Source organism: Nycticebus coucang, chromosome 17, assembly GCF_027406575.1.
Source record: "Nycticebus coucang isolate mNycCou1 chromosome 17, mNycCou1.pri, whole genome shotgun sequence".
Lineage (NCBI taxonomy): Eukaryota > Metazoa > Chordata > Mammalia > Primates > Lorisidae > Nycticebus > Nycticebus coucang.
Window position 1 is genome coordinate 85,839,291 of NC_069796.1, and position 18,933 is coordinate 85,858,223.

General features: G+C 56.5%; 1 protein-coding gene across 2 annotated transcripts in view; it reads right to left on the reverse strand.

Annotated features, from left to right (window-relative positions):
• The window catches only part of SH3TC1 (SH3 domain and tetratricopeptide repeats 1), a 41,183-nt gene extending 35,201 nt beyond the window's left edge, over positions 1 to 5,982 (reverse strand). For both annotated transcript variants that reach the window (XM_053566079.1, XM_053566078.1), the window contains exons 1-2: positions 5,799 to 5,982; positions 1,323 to 1,541 (exon numbers count right to left, since the gene is read on the reverse strand). In XM_053566079.1, coding sequence (XP_053422054.1) covers positions 1,323 to 1,494 — 172 coding nt within the window. In that variant the 5' untranslated portion in view covers positions 1,495 to 1,541; positions 5,799 to 5,982. The remainder of the gene's footprint in view (positions 1 to 1,322; positions 1,542 to 5,798) is intronic.
• Positions 5,983 to 18,933: the final 12,951 nt, after the last annotated feature.

An 18,933-nucleotide genomic window follows, 5' to 3' on the forward strand; every position in this document is an offset into this window, starting at 1 on the left:
TCATTTTGACGCGATGCCAGTGTGCTCTGCGGAGCCTCTCAGGAGGAACACCCAGCAATGCAGCCAAAAGCTTCCAGTTCCTGCCACTGCAGGGGCAGCCCCAGTCCTCTTCCCTGACGCTCGCAGATTCCCCTTGCTGGGCTCTGCCGGGGTAGGGGTAGGGAGTCATCTAGCCTCCTCTATCCCAACTTCCTGCCCAGTGTGCTATGGAGGGAGCCAGGTTCTGTGGCCTCAGTTGGTCCCCCTGAACCAGGCCGCACCCCATACCTCTGAGCTCTCCCTTCCTAGCCGGAGTTGCCTGCAGGACCACTTCCCCTGTGAATCAGCACCTGAGGGAGCACCCTGCCCCTTCCAGGCTGTCCACACACAGAAGAAGAGGTACAAATACTCCATGTGCCGCCATCTCTCACGTCAGGCCCTGAAGCAGGCATCCAGATAGGACTTTCTGACTCCCTTCTCCCAACATGTCATTCATGCACCCAGCACTTACATAGTGATGGGGCATCTGCCATGTGCCAAGCTCTGGAGACCCAAGACAGTGGGCAGCTAAGTAGGTGACCAGGCCAAGGTCAGACATGGCGAGGAAGAAGCCAGAAGCTTGGAAAGGACAGGGTCTCAGTGTCTCTGGCAGGGCAGTAGCGGGCTGGACCTTGGTCTTCCCCCTCCTTCCCTCCTCTCTCTCAGGTCCCCAAGTGGTGGGGAGAGGGATCCTGGAGGTCACCTAGGCCACCCCCCAGGGTTTCCAAGTGGCGAAACTGAAGCCTAAGTTAATCAGTGGCCCCATAATAATCAGGATTAGAACCAAGTCTCCTGTGGGCCAGCTCATCTTTGTCCCCTGAGACTGGTCATGTGGAAGATGTCCCTGCCCAGGGCCTCAGGAGATTGGGCGCTTGTCCCTGCTCAGCCACTAGCCACTATGTTGCCTGGCCCAGCCATTCCCCTCTCTGAGCCTTGGTTTGCCTCTTGGAGACTGAGGGACACTCATCCTGTGTAATCCCAAGTTCCATGAGGACAAAACAGGACTGGAATGCAAAGGCCAAGCCCAGGGGAAGTGTTTCTAGAATAGTCTCTGAGTGCACAGGTGGCTTTCAGGCCTGTTCTCTGCTCTGTGCGCCAGTTTTGCTATCACTAACGTGCCCCTGGAAAAACACGAGCTGAGATCTTGTCTGGCAAATGACTCACTGGGCTCAGTAGTTCTCTGAACAGTCGCTGAGGGAGGAAACGAGAAGTGCCACACAGCAGACCCCAGCTCCCAGCCACAGGCAGGTGGGAGTTTCTCAGGGCAGATGGGGGCCGACGGGGTGGGGGCCAGATGCACTTACCACCTCTGACAGTAGCCGTGGCCTCCTCAGGCCCCGCTCGCTCCTGGCCGGCGGGTGAGCTGATGGCCACAGTCTGGCCCTCGTCCCTGCTTCTGCTGCCTCCTGAGGACCCTGCAAGCTCCCTGCCCATTGGGGTCGGCTCCTCAGTGGTCACCTCAGCAGTGTCCTCCATGACCTGCAGTGGCCTCAGCACTGAGGGCCCAGCATGCCTGGGTGCCTCTGTGGAGACAGGAGAGGGTAGAGGTCAGCAGGGATGGCCTCTCCAGGAGACAGGCTGCAAGGAGCAGCAGGGATGCTATGGCCAGCGTCGGGGGTCAGGAGGAGAGTATGCCAGAGTGCCTGATGCCTTTGAAACCCAGCAGTGGCCCTCAGGCACGGCAGGTGACCATGGCCTGGTGGCACAGGGTATGTGTGGTCTGGCCCACCCACCTCTGCGTCCTCTCATTCTCTCAAGTTTGTTGTGCTTTTTTCTACCATGGGGGCTTTGCACAGGCTCTTCCTGCTGCCTAGACAGCCCTTCCTCTTCTTGAGAGAGGAGCCACTGGCCTCTCCTCTAGAGCTGGACACCATGGGGCCGTCAAACACTGACAGACCATGCTCCTGGGATTAGTGCTTTCCTGCCCATCAGATGACACAGAAGGACACAGAAGTCCCCTTTCAGGCATTGGACACTGATCCAGGTGGAGGGCCAATGAGGCCAGCCTGGGCCAGAGCTAAGGCATACACGGGATGGACCCCTAGCTGGGGCCACACCACAGGATCAGCCATGGCTCCCTCAGCATCTGCCTCAGGGACAGAGGGGATAATGAGAGCCTTGCCTGCTTGGGGAGCAGCTTGGCAAGTGTGTAGGCAGGCACGCCCCAGCAGGGAGGCCACGCTCATTTCAGGCCTGACAGTTTGCTGATCATGTGCTGGGAAGGTTCCACCCTGCCTGTGGAGGAGCTGGCAGGAGTTCCCTCTGCAGAGTACACAGAGAAATGAAGCAGTGGACAAAAATACAAGTCTAAGGCTGGGCACCGCGGCTCACACCTATAATCCTAGCACGTTGGGAGGCCGAGATTAGTGGATTGTGTGAGCTCAGGAGTTCGAGACCAGCCTGAGCAAAAGCAAGGCCTCATCTCTAAAAATAGCTGGGCATTGTGGCAGATGCCTATAGTCCCAGCAACTTGGGAGGCTGAGGCAAGAGAATCCCTTGAGCCCAAGAGCTTGAGGTTGCTCTGAGCTATGACGTCGCTGCACTCAACTGAGGGAAACATAGTGAGACTCTGTCTCAAAAAAAAAAAAAAAAAAAAAATACTAGTCTGGCCTCCTGCCCTTCTCTTGGTGGACCCTGGGGAGCAGGCCACCAAGCGGCAGGCCCAGAGGTGGCTGGTCTAGCAGTGCCAGCCTCACAGCCCAAATGTGCCCACCAAGCCACGGCTAGCGAGCCGCAGGCTGCCCCAGTGACCCGACAACTCCCGGGCCCTGGCCTATCTTCCACCTGTGCCCTGGTCTCTGGGCAGGGAACATGCAGGGGACAGGAGTCAAACTGGGGTCAGAGTTGGGATCACAGGCCATAGGCTATGCCACAGGCCCCTTCCTGAAGCTGTGAAGGGGCCTCAGCAAGCCCCTCCCCCACCCATCTGATCCAACTATAACCTGACTGGTCAGGTTTGGCCAAATCCTTCCTGTCCCCCAGCCACCTGTGAGGGCAGGGACAGGGCCTGGGAGGGCAGCAAACCAGAGGGGTTCTCAGATCCCAAGGGGCACCCAGGGGACCCTGACACTCTTCAGGCAGCACTTCAGCCTCAAGGAGGAGGGTACAGGGCTGACCACACTCCCTTTTCCAGAGTCAGAGCACACACAGAATGGTAGATACTGGAACACAGTGTGGTCCTGGCACCCGGTATTGTGTGTGCCCACTGCTGGGCACTGGCCCACAGGTCAGGCTGTCTGCCCGCTCTCCCTGAAAGGCCCCTGGGATATCTCAGTAGAGTGCTAGACTCCACCCCCTCGATGGGCAAGGCTCCTGGTTTATGCGGTCTTAGCCCCCAACCCCTGGCCCTAGGCCCCCTCTCTGCTCCTTCGTTCTTCAAGGACTAGGTATTAAGTGTCCACCTACTGGAGCAGGCACCCCAATAGCGGGCATCTTCCCACACCCCCCACCAGCAGGTGCCCCTGGTACCTTCCTCCCCCACCCCCCACACACCTCCTCCAGGTCAGGAACAGGCACATGACAGGCAAAATCCAGGGTGGGCACAGGGCTGGAGCTCAGGGCCTGTTTCCTGAGAAAAGGGAAGGCTCCCAGGCTCAGGGAGTTTCCCACCTGCTGGGCCAAAGCCCCATGAGGAAGTGAGCTGGGTCTCCGCAGAGCTCCCCCTGCCACTTCAGCAGACAGCCTCTCTGGTCCTTACAGCCTCCCAGCTCACAACATGGTGGGTGTGGAGACCCCACCACATGGGTGTCTGGGGCGCCCCGGGGCCAGCTTGCCCAGTTAGGGGGACCGCCAGCAACCTGTGGGGACCTTTCTCCATCAGTCTTATCTTCTTGCTTAGTTTCTCATTGGATGGGCCCCTGGGTGACCTCCTGGGTGGGGCAGCCACAGGCTCCCTTGGAAAGGAAGTTGGGCATCAGAACATCCAGGAGGCTGGCTGATGAAGTGGATGGGGCACCTGGTGTTTAATGTGGGCTGGAGGAAGGGAAACAGCTCTGACCTACCCCAAGTAGGTTTGGAGAGGTCTGGCCAGAGCTTCTTCAGGCTTGTACTGAGCAGATGCTCTGAGAGACCGTGGAGACCTTGCCCATGTCACAAAAGCACCTTGGAAGAGATGTCGCCTCACATCCTGGGGTGAGAACTGCCCACTCCGAAAAGTCATGCCCACTAGGGATCTCAGATGGGAACATCTTTGGAAATAGAGTCTCTGCAGATGAAGTGGCCTTCAGTGAAGATGAGGTCCCAGTGGACTGGAGCAGGCCCTGAGTCTAGTGTCTGGTATCCTTGTAAGAGATAGGGGACCCAGGCACACAGAGGAGACAGCAAGGGCTGGCCACATGACCACAGGGGCAGAAACACCACACACCACAGGCAAAGGATGCCTGGGACACCAGGAGTTGGGGGGACAAGGAGGAGCCCCTCCAGAGAGGGCCTCAGCATGGCCACCACACCATGGCCTCTGACTTCTGGCCTCCAGGACTGTGAGAGAATGAATTTCTGCTGGTAAGCCCCCTGACCAGGGATACTTTGTTCTGGGAAATTACTACACCTGTGACCTCCTGTGCCTTGATTTCCTCTTCTGTGTAGTGGGGTTAATATTATCCATGTCTCTGAATTTTGGTGAGGATTAAATGTTGTCAGATGCATAAAAAGCTGGCCCAATGCACGGCATAGGAAGCCTTGTGGCCATCAACAATAGTGTTGACAGACACGTGATAACAGGCCCCTCTGAGGTGCTCACTAAGCAACCTCGGCAAACCTGGAGATGGCAGGTGCCACTGCACCCATTTCACAGAGGTGCATGCCCAGGGTCGCCCAGTCAAGGGCATAGGGGGTTATGAACCCAGATGCCTGCATCCAGCCCTCCTGCACGTGTCCTTGATCTGGACATGCCCAGCTCAGCCCAGCTCCTGCTGCAGCCACAAGTTCAGCTGCAGCTCCTGGGTCCTGGGGGCTGGGAGTTCACACCCCAAGCAACAGCAGCCTCCTGTGCCCACCTGTACCACCACATCACTCTGCCATTTCTCTCATCTGAGCCTCACTGGCAGCAAATGGTTGGAAACTGCTCCTCATAGATGACAATGTGCACCCCAGGCCTAGAGAGGGTCTTGTGGCGTGCCCAGGACCACGTGCCCAGGGACATCTGGAGTTGGAAGGCTGGGCCCAAATCCTCCCTTGGACTTTCTGGTTGGTGTCCCTCGTGGAATGGCTTGTCCCTTTGATGGATGGAAAGAGAACCAAGATGGAGATGCCTGCGACACCAGGGGAGGCTCAGAGGGGCCGTACCAGAGCTCATGGTCTGCTGAGGTGTCCTGAGCTAACCCAGGGCTAGGGTCACACCTGAGATGACCGCTGGAATGCCTAACTGCTGGGATCCCCGTGTCTCATCCAGACTCCGGGACACTCTCCTAAGGATCAGCTTGAGGGGGAGTGGGGTCCCAGAACAATGGTGCTTTGCCAATTCTGAAATCACCGTCTGTGAACTCTGCATGTGTGCCCCACAGCACCCAGGAGTTCTGAACGGGATCTGCTGAGAGTGCAAGTCCCCTCTCATGGCCTCAGACTAAGGGTTTGCTCTGCCCTGATCCCAAGCAAGTCAGAAAAGTCCGCAGGAAAGTGGAAGGTGGGACACAGTTCTTACAGTTTGTGGCAAGACGCAGCTCTGCAGATGGCAGCCTGCTTGGCCAACCCACACCCTGTCTGCTCCAAAGCTCCCGAACCTGCCCCAGAAACCTCGTACCTGCCCTGGAGTTCCCCCACGCCTAACCTGGACAGCCACATACCTGTTCCACTCCTCGGAGGCAGTTTTCAGGCCCTCACTGCTGTAGGACGCAGGCCCCAGGTGGCTGCCCCCGGCTCAGCTCCTACCGGCCCCGCCACTGGGCTGTCTCCAGCTGGCCAGAGCAGGCAGGGGCCGCCCACAGCTGGGCCGACTGCACTGCACTGCGGCCGCCACCACCCCCTGCTTCCTGCCCCACTTCCTCCCTGTGCCTGGGGGCGGATGACAGAGGAAGGCCCAGTGTGGCTGCACAGTGCCTAGGGTGGTTGATAATTAGCTCCTTCCTGGACCGGCTCCAGGCTCTGCCCTGCCTGCCTGCTGCCCTGCCGCTTGCTCCCGGCCCACCTACTGCACACATGGGCATTCACAAACGGGCACACACACACTCATGCACACACAGACATACACTCACACACGGACACAAATGTGCACACACAGACACACACACTCACATGCACATAGACACACCTAAGCACACAGACATGCACGCACACACAAACACATGCATGTAAAGATGCACAAACCCATGTGCGTGGACACACACTGACACACGAGTACCCGTGTGCATTCAGGACAGTTACACACATGCACAAACACATGCGCACAGCCCCTGCACTCTGCCCGGTGCTGTCTACATGTTGGTCCCATCCGTGTAAACACTTTAGAGGGGGTCCTCCTCCCCCTTTGCGCAGTGCTCCTTCCTCAAAGCCCACCTCTCCCTGGCTTCTACCGTGGCACCTTCCCATTGGCTCCTGGGCTGACCCAGGATTGGGAAAAGGAGCCTTCCTATCTAGGCTGAGGCCAAGCCAAGATAGGGATGCTGACCAGCAAGGCAGGACTGGTCTCTTGGTGGCTCTGACAAGAAGCAAGAACTGAACTGGGGTTGCCCTGTTGGCCCCCGCCTGTTGGCCTGCCCCACACGTTGCCGACCCCAGGGTGTGGGCATCCAGGGGCACCCAGGGGCATCCCTCCACTGTGCCCTTATGGTGGGCGGGGTATGCACACAGGGTGTGGTTTAATAATACCAGGGTAATCCCTGTGTTAAATAGTAATGCGCCCATTTCACAGGCAGGGAAACTAAGGCTCAGAGGAATATGACATGCCTAAGGCTATCGACCAGCTAAAAGATGAGAAAGGAACTAGGTCTGCCTGGAGTTTTAGGCCTAGGTTTTTCCGCTATGGCATTTCTGACATTTAGGGCTGAATCCCCCTCCCCCCCCAACTTTTTTTTTTTAGACAGTCTCACTCTGTCAACCAGGCTAGCTCACAGCAACTTCAGACTCCTAGGTTCAAGCAATGCTCCTGCCTCAGCCACGTGAGCAGCTGGGACTACAGGTACCCACCACAATGCTCAGCTAGTTTTTCTACTTTTAGTAGAAACAGGGTCTGGCTCTTGCTCAACATGGTTTCAAACTCCTGAGCCCAAGTGATCCTCCCTCCTTGGTCTCCCTCAGGGCTAGGATTACAGTCATGAGCCACTGAGCCCCTGCTCCTGGCTACCACGTTACTCTTTGTTGGTGGTGGGGCAGGGGCTTGTCCCATGCACTCGAGGGTGGTTACAGTATCCCCAGCCTCCACCCACCAGAGGCAGTCTCCTCCCCAGTCACATCTCAGAATTCACCCCCAGGGCTCTGGGCAGCACCCCTCCCAGCCCCAGCAGGTGTGGGCAGGGCACACTCCCTCTGGAAGCTCCAGGCGAGGCTCCTCAAGCATCTGGTGGTTCCAGGCACTTGGAGTCTCTGCCTTGGCCCCACCCAGCCTCCTCTGTGTGTGTCTCCTTTCCTCTTCCTTAAAGGACACTGTCACTGGACTTGGGACTCACCTGGGCCACATAGGATGACCTCATCTCAAGACCCTTGACTTAATCTCATCTGCAAAGACCCTTATTCCAGATAAAGTCACATTGGAAGGTTGGGGGGTCGGTGTGACTTTCAGGGTCAGTTCAGTACTTGGGCCTGTGAAGCAGGCTGGGGACAAGGTCACAGCCCTCTGGGCCTCAGCAGCCTTTGGTCTCTCAGGCCTCATGTCCTCTCAGCCCCCTCGCAGGGGTGGACTAAACAAGGCCCCGCCCTGAAGCCCCTCCAACTCCAGCCCTGGGCACTGCCCTCACTCTTCCTGCCAGCCCCATCTCCCCACCTCTTCCCTCCTTGGTCCCAAAGAGTTCAGCTGCATCCTGCTCAGCCCCGCTGGCTGGGGGCCTCTGACGAGCTCCCTCTGCCTCCCCCATTCAGTCCTTGGAGCTGGTGATGCCCCACTTTCCATGGCATCTCATCGCCACAGCCCACCGAGCCTTGGGAGCTGGATTCCCCTGGCACCTTCTCTGTAGCATGGGGTCACCCTGGGCACTAGCCTCTTCTCTGCTCGGCCACTTTCTGGGCAAGCTGCCACCCCATGTAGAGGCAGATGCCCCAAGCACCCCCCTTGCACAGGCACCTGAGAGCCTTCGAAGCCCACCGTGCCCTCCCTGCCCCCACAGTGACTTTCTCCCCCCCCCCACAGCCTCTGGGTGAGTCTCTTCCACCAGAGGTGACTTTCCTGTCCTGGGTCCAATTCCACTCCAGTCCAGGCTGCCAAGCCCAGGACCCGGGCAGGCTGAGGGCACCACCTCCATCCACATACCTCATGGAAGGAGTGGTCCTTTCCTCTGAAAAGCCCCGGTGGGTGGCTGAGGGTCACCTTGGTCTTGCTGTAGGTCATCACAAAGATTAAACTAGATTTGAGAACTTTTCTAACAGCCCAAGCACAGTGCTGGGCACAATCATGTTGACATGTCTGTGCACTTAACAAATGCTAGTGTGGGCCTCTGCATGGCCTCATCCCTACCAGGAACGCCAGGTGGGGACAGTGCTGGATGAGCTTGTGGGGAAGCACCACCATCCCCAGGAGATCATCACCTCCTGGCCTGTCCCCTGTCCCCAGTGGGGTGGGGGTGGCCTGTCTCACCACTCTCACGATGGCCCCAAGGAGCTGTGGAGAGAAGTGGGCAGTAGGCACCCAAGATCTCCACCGCCAACTCACAGCCTGCCTAGGACACATCCCTCAGCCTCCGTTTCCCTCCTACAGTGTGGGCCCTGAGGGGTGGGTGCCCCAGCTCTCCATCCTATTCACACGTCCACCCCCTCTCCCGAGCAGAACACACTTCCTCTCCTGGCCAGAGCTGCCTGGCCTCGCCTCTGGTTGTTTTTCTGGAAGCCGTGTTGAATGAGGCCCCAGACAGGCTGCACATCCATACACGGTTCTGGAGACATTTCCTCTCCTGGACATTGTCCCCCGCTGTGGCTGGACACCCCGTATCCTGTTTGTCTCTGCAGCTGTGCTTTTGGCCCAAGGCCAGGGGGATTTTCCAAGAGCCTTCTCAACTGTGCACAGAGCCCCCTGACTCCACACAGCCTAACAGCCTTCTAGGGGAGACACCAGAGCTCTCTGGGCTGGGGTCCCTGGGGAGGCTGCAGACTCACACAGCTCTGCCTGCCCGAGGGCCGGTCTGAGGCTCAGGCTTGGATTCCCTCTGGAACAATCTGTCACTTTCCTGGGTCTCGGTTTCCCCCTCCTGCAAGAGGTAGGGTTGGGTCTGGAGATCGCTAAGTGCCAGCTGACAGTCCTGATGCTTGACATGGTTGTAACAAATTCATATCGTTACTTGCCAAGAAAATGCTAAGTCCGGCCCATGGATTATCACCTTATGGGTCTCTGCAGTACAGTCCTACCAGAGTGAGCACCCTCAGGATCCCCTAGACACACGAGCAAACAGGCTCAGGAGGCACAACCGTCCCAGGGTCATATGGCTCCAGCTCCCAGGTACAGGATCTTCCAGAGGCAAAGCCTGAGTTCCTCACCCCTTCTCAATGCCCTTCGGGGCCCTCTAAGCTATGGGACAGCAACGAAGAAAATTACCAGGAACCCCAGGAAGCAAGTCTTGTCCAGACAACTAAACTCCCATGTCCTCAAGCACCAGACTCCAGAGCTCATCTTTTGGACGGTGGTCTGTCCCTCTCCTGGTCTCTGGGACCAGCCAGTGCCTTGGTGTTTTGCGTGTGTGTGTGTGTATGTTTGAGACAAAGTCTCACTATGTTGCTCTCGGTAGAATGCCGTGGCTTCACAGCTCACAGCAACCTCAAATTCTCTTGCCTCAGCTTCCCAAGTAGCTGGGACTACAGGCACCAGCCACAACACCAGCTGTTTTTTGTTGTTGTTGTAGTTGTCATTGTTGTTTAGCAGGCCCAGGCTGGATTCAAACCTGCCAGCCCCACTATATGTATCCAGCACCCTAACTACTGAGCTACAGGAGTTGAGCCCAGTGTCTCGATGAATTATAAGGTACTGTGACCCATTGGCAGGACAAGGGATGTCCTTAGAGTTTGCTATCTTCTCACCTACCTCTAGCCTGCTCCAGGACAGGAAGCCACCAGCCAGGTACGTGAGAGCTGGGGAAAAATAAAATGGGCCAACCAGGAGAGGGGCTTTCCCCGAGGGATGGACAAGCACGTTTTCGGCAGGCACCTCCTGTCCCACTCAGAAGTCTGAGCAGACAAGTGCCAGGGACACATTTTCAAGCATGTGTGCCTCAGACTTTACTTGTGGACGGTCAAGTGCCATGCCAGGACACTGTTAGTGTGAATCACAGAGCTCACACCCAGGAGAGACTGCGGACGTAGGCAGAGGCCAGGTTCAGAGGGGGGAGGGGAAGACTCTGGGCCCCTCCAGATGCTGAGAGAGGAGGCAGCTGGCCAGGGAGGTGGGGCTGGACCCTCTCGGCTGGAGGTACCTAAGACCACCATCATCAGTGTGTCTCTGGCGACTCATGCTGCTACTCAGATCCCACATCTTGGTGTCTTCCACCTGAATCATGCTGGAAGATGACCTTGGGGAGGAGCCCATCACCCCAGGTGGTACGAAGAAGCAGCCAGGCCTGTTACTGAGCTGGTCCTTCAGGGCCTGCCTTCACCTGCTGCTTGGCGGGTAGAGCTTATTTTTGTTATTTTAACTTCTGGGGAAAACAGTGACAGCAGCAGTCATGTAAAGATGGTTCCTGATTCCCACACATCATCTTAGAGCACTTTCAATCTTCTCAGATGTGAGCTGTATCAGCTCTTAGGGCCCTAAACCATTCCCCCATCTCCCCTTCCAGAATAAAAGGCCTACCCAGCCCCGCCCAAGAGTTCCCCTGAAAGACCCATAGTCTGCCAAAGCCTTGCAGCAACCTGTGGAATCTCCCTCTCGCTATGGCTACGTGCAATATAAAAACAAGCCCCCAACCACTCCCTGCACAGCCGCTATCTTTGCCCAGGTGGATCTCAGTCCCCTTTCATTAAACTTGGCCTGAACCCCTCCAGGTCTCATCTCTGGGTACACTGCTGAACCCCTTTTAATCAGTGCAGAATCTTGGACCTAGAGGTGACCTAGACTGTCCTCACACCCACTGGGATCCCCAGGCCATATGCACACCTTGCGGGTGATCACAGCTTTTGGGCTCCCACTTTCCACCTCAGATAAGGCTACTGTCTGCGGTTGGTAGCCACCCCTGCAAGCCTTGAAGGCAGCCTCCCACCCTGGAGGAGTTCGCAGACCAGTGGGGAAAACCAACTAGGATCAGAGCAGGATGACACAGCATTATTGGTACAGCAGCAGAGGGAAGGATGGGAAGGAGGGAAAAACCCTGGAAGACTTCCTGATAGTGGAGGTGCCTTGGCTGAGCCTCAGAGGGAGAGAACCAGGCAGAGAGGGGGTGTAAAGGGGACAGGGCCAGCTCAGACAGCTGTGCTCCAGGCATATGGAGTGCTAAAGTCTCCCACAGACACACAGGGGACCACAGACACTGGCAACCAGAGAGGGGCCCAGAGGTTAATCTACAGATCCCATAGGCCATAAACAACTCTCAGGAATGCAGAAGCCCTGGAGGGTACTGGCTACCCTCGTCCTCCCCACTCCAGCTACTGCTACCTCGGGGTCATTCTGTAACAGGCAGGTGCATGCTACCTGGGAAGGGCCAGGGGAGGTTCCTGGCTTTGCCTGCCATCAGGCCTTGCAACCTGCCCTTGTAGCAGGAGAGGGGACAATAGTAAAATAGTAAGGGAATGGGTGTGTCGCATGCCAATAAAACTTTATTTACAAAATATGGGCTGGATTTGGCCTATGTGTGTGGTTTGCTGACAAGAGAGCTCAGACCATCTTATGCCATGAAACAAGCTCAGGATATGAGGTACTAGTTCAGGCCTTTGACTATGAAAATGTGTGCCCAGATAGTTAGATGATTAAGTATCATCAACTAAACTTAGAATGCAAAAGTGGCTCCAAATAAAGACAGGTAGTTGAGTAAAAAGAGTGTAATTTTACATCTTCAGACTTGCTAATAAGGAGGCTTGTTCCAGAGGAGAAAGGCCTTCACCCAAGGTCACAGGAAGGAGAGTCCCTAGTGTTTACATGACCCTTTCTTTTTTAAAGGAACTCTGAGAGATAGCACCCACTCCGGGTGAACCTGCCAAGCTGTGACCCCGCCTAGTCATCCTTCTTCCTCTGATTCTTCATCTGTAGAGTGCAGATGTGTCTGGGCTGAAATGCGGCCTTTCCCAGAAAGATGAAGACACCAGGAACCAGGGCATGCCGGCCCAGGGGACACCTTCCTGAACCCCACCCAGACCTAAGATCTAGGGGGAGCCCACCCCTCGTAGAAATCTGCCCCAAGAGCCTATTTCTGGTGGATTCCTCTGCACACCCAAGTCTGGGGACAAACAGGTGCTAGCCTGTAGCCCATCCCCAGCTGGTGCTGAAATGGCAGGGTCATGGCCGACAGTGGGGGGCTAAGAGGCCAGGAATGTTTTTTTATTTCTCGCCTTCACTGCTGAAACTTGCCCCTGATCAAAGATGAGCTTTTGGCCCCCGGATTTCAGGAACTGCTCTTTGCAAAACAAGGACACAGAGACCAAACAGGCTTCCAGATGACTGATGGCCACCAGGCCGGAAGGGTGGCCAGGCCTCTGGGTCAGAGGCCTGCAGGAAATGGTCAGCAGTTTCTGGGCCTCAGCCAGGACCCAAGACGCCTGCTGCCTCCTGGCTAGAACGTCCTGCTCTGCAGGCAGCACGGCCCTCGAGCCTGGGAATCACTGACTCTGCAGCCTAGAAGGTCCCTCCTCCTCTCCTGGGCCAGCCCAGCCCACTGGCCAGGACCCAGGGACCCCTCAGAATAGTGCTCCTCACCCAGGGCAGTGATGGAAGAGTGGTGTTTGCACAGGCAAAGCTTTATACATCCCAAAGAATGCAACTTTGGCCCTTCAGAGGGAGTTGACCAGGAAGGTCACCTTCACTGCCTGCCTCCACACTGGCTGGGCACCCACTGGGCAGCCCTGAGGTTCCCACCAGCCCCGAGCAGCCCCTCCTTTGAAACTGTGAGGGATGGTGGGCTGTCCAGCTGGTGGGTTGTGGAGTGACCAAGAGGGGCTCACAGAAGAGATGGGAGTAGCAGGTTCCAGACTGGGCCCAGGGTGGGTGCTGTGTGGGTGCCACTCTCCCTGAGAGCCTGGGAAAGCCAGCTTCAGCTTTCAGAGGAGACACCTGATGCCTGGCCCCTCACGGCCTGGAGGCCCCAACATACTTGAGTCAGGCTATGGGGCCCCAGCTGGAATTCCAGGGGGCTGATCCTGACCTTGGCTTAGGCAAACATTAACCCAGCTGAAACACACATACCCCCACCAATACCTCCTTGGGGTGCGAAGTCCTCCCAGCCTGGAACCCGTGAGGAGGGCTGGCCATGGCATTTGCCACAGCTCCTTGGAATGCTGGAGAGACAGACAGGGCTGGAACAGCAGCCTCATGACGGGTCCCTGCTATGGGCGCTGAGTAGCAGTCCTGGACAGGCCAATATTCACACCGAGGCTCTGAGGCCCAGGCTGCCACAGACTCCCACTGTGCCATGACTGTGCCAGACCTCATGCAGGTGCTGGCAATGACCATCACAGGCACCTGTGCCACAAGGGTCCAGCCCGCCTCACTCACCCACCTCCTCCTATCTTTAGGCCTTTCTCAAAACCTCAAGCCCTGTCCATACCTCCTTCCCTCCCCAAGCTTCTGGCCAGTCATTAGCAACTTTCATGCGGCCAAGCCCAACTGCCCCTTCACAGCCCTCACCTTACTGACCTCTCAGCAGTCACAATCCACTGACCATGCCCTCGTTTGAGAGCCTTCTCCGGCTTCCAGGCCTCCTCCCATCTCACAACCTCACCCTCTCTTAAGGTCCCCTCCATAGGGTAAGTTCACATAAGCAGGGTCTTCCAGAGCCATTTGCCCACTCTGACATATCCAGGGCTCCAGTTCAGACTGAGGGCTCAAGCCAGCACCACCAGGCTTCTTCTCAGATGGCTGATAGCTGGCCCAGACATCACACAGCTAGAGCCGGGCAGCTGCTGCCCCATGCCTAGCCCCTCCCTGCCTTTCCCCAGGTCTTTAGTACCCACCCACACAGCTTGGCACTCAACATACATCTTTCTTTCCCTGCCTGGTCACATCCAAGCCACCCTTGCCAGCCTCACTTCTCCATCCCCCACCTCCGGGTGAGAGGCTGGTCACTCTGTGCTCTCCCAAATTTATACATCACTCTTGGGCCTCACCTTCTCCTCCAGGCTATACCACATCACCTCCTGGGGAGGCTTCCCTGACCACAGAGCCGCATAGCCCTTCGCCAGCACCCTGGAGCCCTGAGCACCCTTGTGCTGTAACTGGGACACATTAAACAGGCAGCATCCCCCTCCCCAAAATGTGGGTCCTCCAGGGAGACCACTGACAGGGCCTGACACTCTGTGGTCCCCATACCCGGCCCAGCTCTGGCACCCTGCCAAGTGTTTGCTGAATGACTAACAAACCAAATGCCAGTAACAGAGGACTGGGCTACCCAAGCCAGGTGTATGTCCCCATGTGTGCTGAACAGGATTTGCCTCTCCCAGACCAGCAGAAGGTACCACACCCCCAACGAGCCTGCACCTCTCCAGGGGCATAGAAGGACACTGGCGCCTCCAGAGGTCACACACATTCCTCCTGCCTCTCTGGGTGGCAGCTTGGTGGGAGGGGCCGGGTGGACTTGGATCCAGGCAGGGTATGTTGATCTTGCCCTGCCTCAGCTGGGAACGTGAGATGTAGGCACATGAGCAGGGCTGGTCATGGCATTTGTCACACCTCCTTGGGATGCTGGAGAGACAGACAGGGCTGAAGCAGCAGCCTCATGATGGGTCCCTGCTATGGGCAGTGAATAGCAGTCCTGGACAGGCCAATGTCCATACCCACAGGCTTCACACACCCAGTGCCCAGCTGGGGTGTGTCCCAAGTGACATCTCTCTGGGCCAAGTGCCTACCACTTTGGAACCTGGCCAGGTATGGGCCCCAGGTTCTCCCCTGCCTGGGGAGGGCACATCCTACACCCCTTTACCCTGGCACAGCTCCCCCCTCACAGAGGGGAGTGCAGGGATCCAGGCACCTTACACACTGACCCGAGAACTCCCACACTGGCCTGCACAGCACGCTCTAAGTTCAACAAGGGAGAACAGGTGCAGGGGTTGACTGCCTGGGTTTCACGCCCCTGGGTAAGTTGCTTCACCTCCCAGCCTTGGCCCTGCCCCAGCCCAGTGCCTACCATGGAGAAGGGGATCTCACAGGAAGAACAATTATTATCGTCGTTATTTGACAGGGGCACCAAGGGCAGGTGGCACTGGCCAGCCCCCAAACTGCCAGCCTTACTCTGTGCCTGCCCAAGGTGCCCAGCCCTCCAGAGCACCCAGCCTAGGGGTAAAGACAGCTCAGGACACAGAGGCCAGGGCACCACTTATAAGCCCTGGTCCTGCTTGGAAACAGCCGGGGAGGCTGCTTGGATTAGGGCCAGCCTCAGCACATGAAAATTAATGAAATACATTCCCTGGGAGGAAATATACACAATGGACTTGGAGCACCTTTCAGTGCCAGAAGTCAGGAAGTGCAGTGATCATAGAAGGACCGGCAGACGGATGGATCAACAAATCCCCAACACAAAGGACTAGGCCAGAGGGACACAGGAACCACGGAAAGAGCTTCCAATGGCCAGAGCTGGGACATCTGAACAACAAAATACAGGGAAAGGGTACTTACAACCCAAAATATAAAATAAATGCCCACGAGTCTATGCTAATATGCTAATATAAATAAATGATTACATGGCCGAGTCGAGGAGGGAGAAGGGGCAACCCCCGTGCACAGTCCCACACATGTGCATAGGAGTGTCGGAGTTCTGTCCTCACCAAGGTGTCAGCTCCAAAGAGGACAGAAAGGAGAGGGAGGAAAAGGGGAACTGCGTGGCCGGGAATTCCAACATACAGCTCCTCAGCTAGGTGGCCACAGCCCACAGCAGGGATGAGTCCTGCTGACTATGTGCACCCCTGACGGGGTGTGATGAAAACGGCATTTTATTTTTGTGGTCTTCCTCCTCCAGACCCATCACTCCAGCCTAATCATGAGAAAAACATCAGACAAACCAACTGAGCTTGTAGAACCAAGGTGGGGGCACACATGGGGACATTAACTCAGCTTGGGAGTCAGGGAAGGCTTCCTGGAGGTGGTGACATTTGAGCAGAGCCTTGAAGGATGGGCAGGGATGAGAGGACGAGGGTCAGTCGAAAGTTCCAGGATGGGCAGAGGTGTAGTGAGGGGCTGGTCAGGGGAGTGGGACGAGGGCAGGAGGTGGCCAGGAACCAGAATGAGGAGGGTCTACGCCACCAGCTCCTGGCCCTCTCCTGCTGAGAAGGAGAAGGAATGTGGCCCCCAGGAGAGGGCCAATGATGGGACAAGGCAGCAGCCCTCATCGGACACCCACCTTTGGCCAACAGCGGCCAAAAGAGGACAAAGGCACCCCTGCCCAGGCCCAGTGAGCAGAGCTCTGGGACTGCACCCAGACTGTCCAGTGGGCTCTGTGGGAGGCTGACTGAGCGCCTGCCAAAGTGGCCCAGCACTCCTGCCCATGTCAGGCTTTAGATTCTAATGTGAACCTGAAAGGGAGGCAGGGTCCTTCAGTGTGAAACGCATGTTCCTCTGGTGGGGGCAGGAACATGGGCTGGACTCAGGTATGCTTCAGGGGCGCCTTGGCCAGCTGGGCGTCTGTACCCCCCTCCTTGCCCATCCCCTGTCCAGTCAGGCAGCACAGGGAGCGGAGAGCTGTCAGCACCTCCCACACTCAGCCCTTCTAGGAGGGGGCCGAGGAAGGAGGGAGGAACAGCACCTTCCCTTGCACCCCTCCACCTCCACCTCTCTTGGCTGCCTCTGGTCCTTTCCCAGAGCACAGCAGAGATGTGGCTTCCGTTCTGACTGCCTGGCTCAGTCCAGCTCTGCAAGGACAGGGGCTCGGGCCCCAACTCCAGGGGTGGGCATTTCACAGACATTCATTCCTAATTCCAGATTGGCCTCGTGCTGACCGGGGCAGGTAGGGAGCTCATCTTGCCTCTCTGACTACAGTGACCCTGTCCATGAAACGGGACAGCAGGGCCGAGCACAGCGGCTCACGCCTGTAGTCCTAGCACTCTGGGAGGCTGGGGTGGGTGGATTGCCTGAGCTCAGGAGTTCGAGACCAGCCTGAGCGAGAGCAAGACCCCATCTCTAAAAATAACCGGGCATTGTGGCAGGTGCCTGTAGTCCCAGCAACTTGGGAGGCTGAGGCAAGCAAATTGCTTGAGCCCAAGAGTTTGAGGTTGCTGTGAGCTATGATTCCATGGCACTGTACCAAAGGGTGACAAAGTGAGACCCTGTCTTCAAAAAACAAAAAGAAAGAAAGAAAGAAAGAAAGAAAGAAGGAAGGAAGGAAGGAAGGAAGGAAGGAAGGAAGGAAGGAAGGAAGGAAGGAAGGAAGGAAGGAAAAGGAAGGAAGGAAGGAAGGAAGGAAGGAAGGAAGGAAGGAAGGAAGGAAGGAAGGAAGGAAGGAAGGAAGGAAGGAAGGAAGGAAGGAAGGAAGGAAGGAAGGAAGGAAGGAAGGAAGGAAGGAAGGAAGGAAGGAAGGAAGGAAGGAAGGAAGGAAGGAAGGAAGGAAGGAAGGAAGGAAGGAAGGAAGGAAGGAAGGAAGGAAGGAAGGAAGGAAGGAAGGAAGGAAGGAAAGAAAGAAAGAAAGAGAAACGCACAGCAGTCCTTGCCTCAAGGGACTGCTCTGAGGTTTAACACAGGATGCGAAATCACCGCAGCTGGTCAGAGAGTTGCTCAAAGGAAACACAGGTGCACAACAGCCAGACAAGGGGGCCTTGAGCAGAGCGCTCGGGGCCCGGCCATAGGTTGCTGCCCAGCACTATCTTGGGTCTTTCCATTTTCTCAAGTGGCTCTTTTACTTCATGTCTTTTTAAAACTATACTTTTGATTTTAAAACAGTTCTAGACAGACAGAAAGTCAGGATGTTCCTGAGATTACCATCCACCTCCACTAGGGCGTACTGCCCCGGCTAATGAGCCACGTGGCTCGTGCCTTCTTTATTCAACTTCCCTCTTCCGTCCCTGCATCCCAGCGAGGACACCACATCATAGGTCGCATCACACCTCCGTGGGCTCCTCTTGGCTGCCATGTCCCAGAATTCACTTTTATCATGAACTCGGCAATTTGGAGGAGGACTGGCCAAGTGTTTTGTGGGTATACTTCAGCTGGGATCTGTCTGCTGTTTTACTCAGTCCCTTTACTTTTAGTTTTCTTTTTTCTTTTTTTTGTGGTTTTTGGCCGGGGCTGGGTTTGAACCCACCACCTCCGGCATATGGGACCGGCGCCCTACTCCTTGAGCCACAGGCGCCGCCCTTCTTTTTTCTTTTCTTTCTTGTTTTGGTAGAGACACTTTATGGCCCTCGGTAGAGTGCTGTGGCATCACACAGCTCACAGCAACCTCCAACTCCTGGGCTTAGGCAATTCTCCTGCCTCAGCCTCCCGAGTAGCTGGGACTACAGGTGCCCGCCACAACACCTGGCTATTTTTTTGTTGCAGTTTGGCCGGGGCTGGGTTCGAACCCACCACCCTTGGTGTATGGGGCTGGTGCCTAACCCACTGAGCCACAGGCATAGCCCTACTTTTAATTTTCAACAAACAAAATTTGCTGCTGGTTTTGGTTCAAAGAGTCAGGCTGGACCCGGCCCCTCCAGCAGCAGCTGCAGTGAATGGACCCACACCTG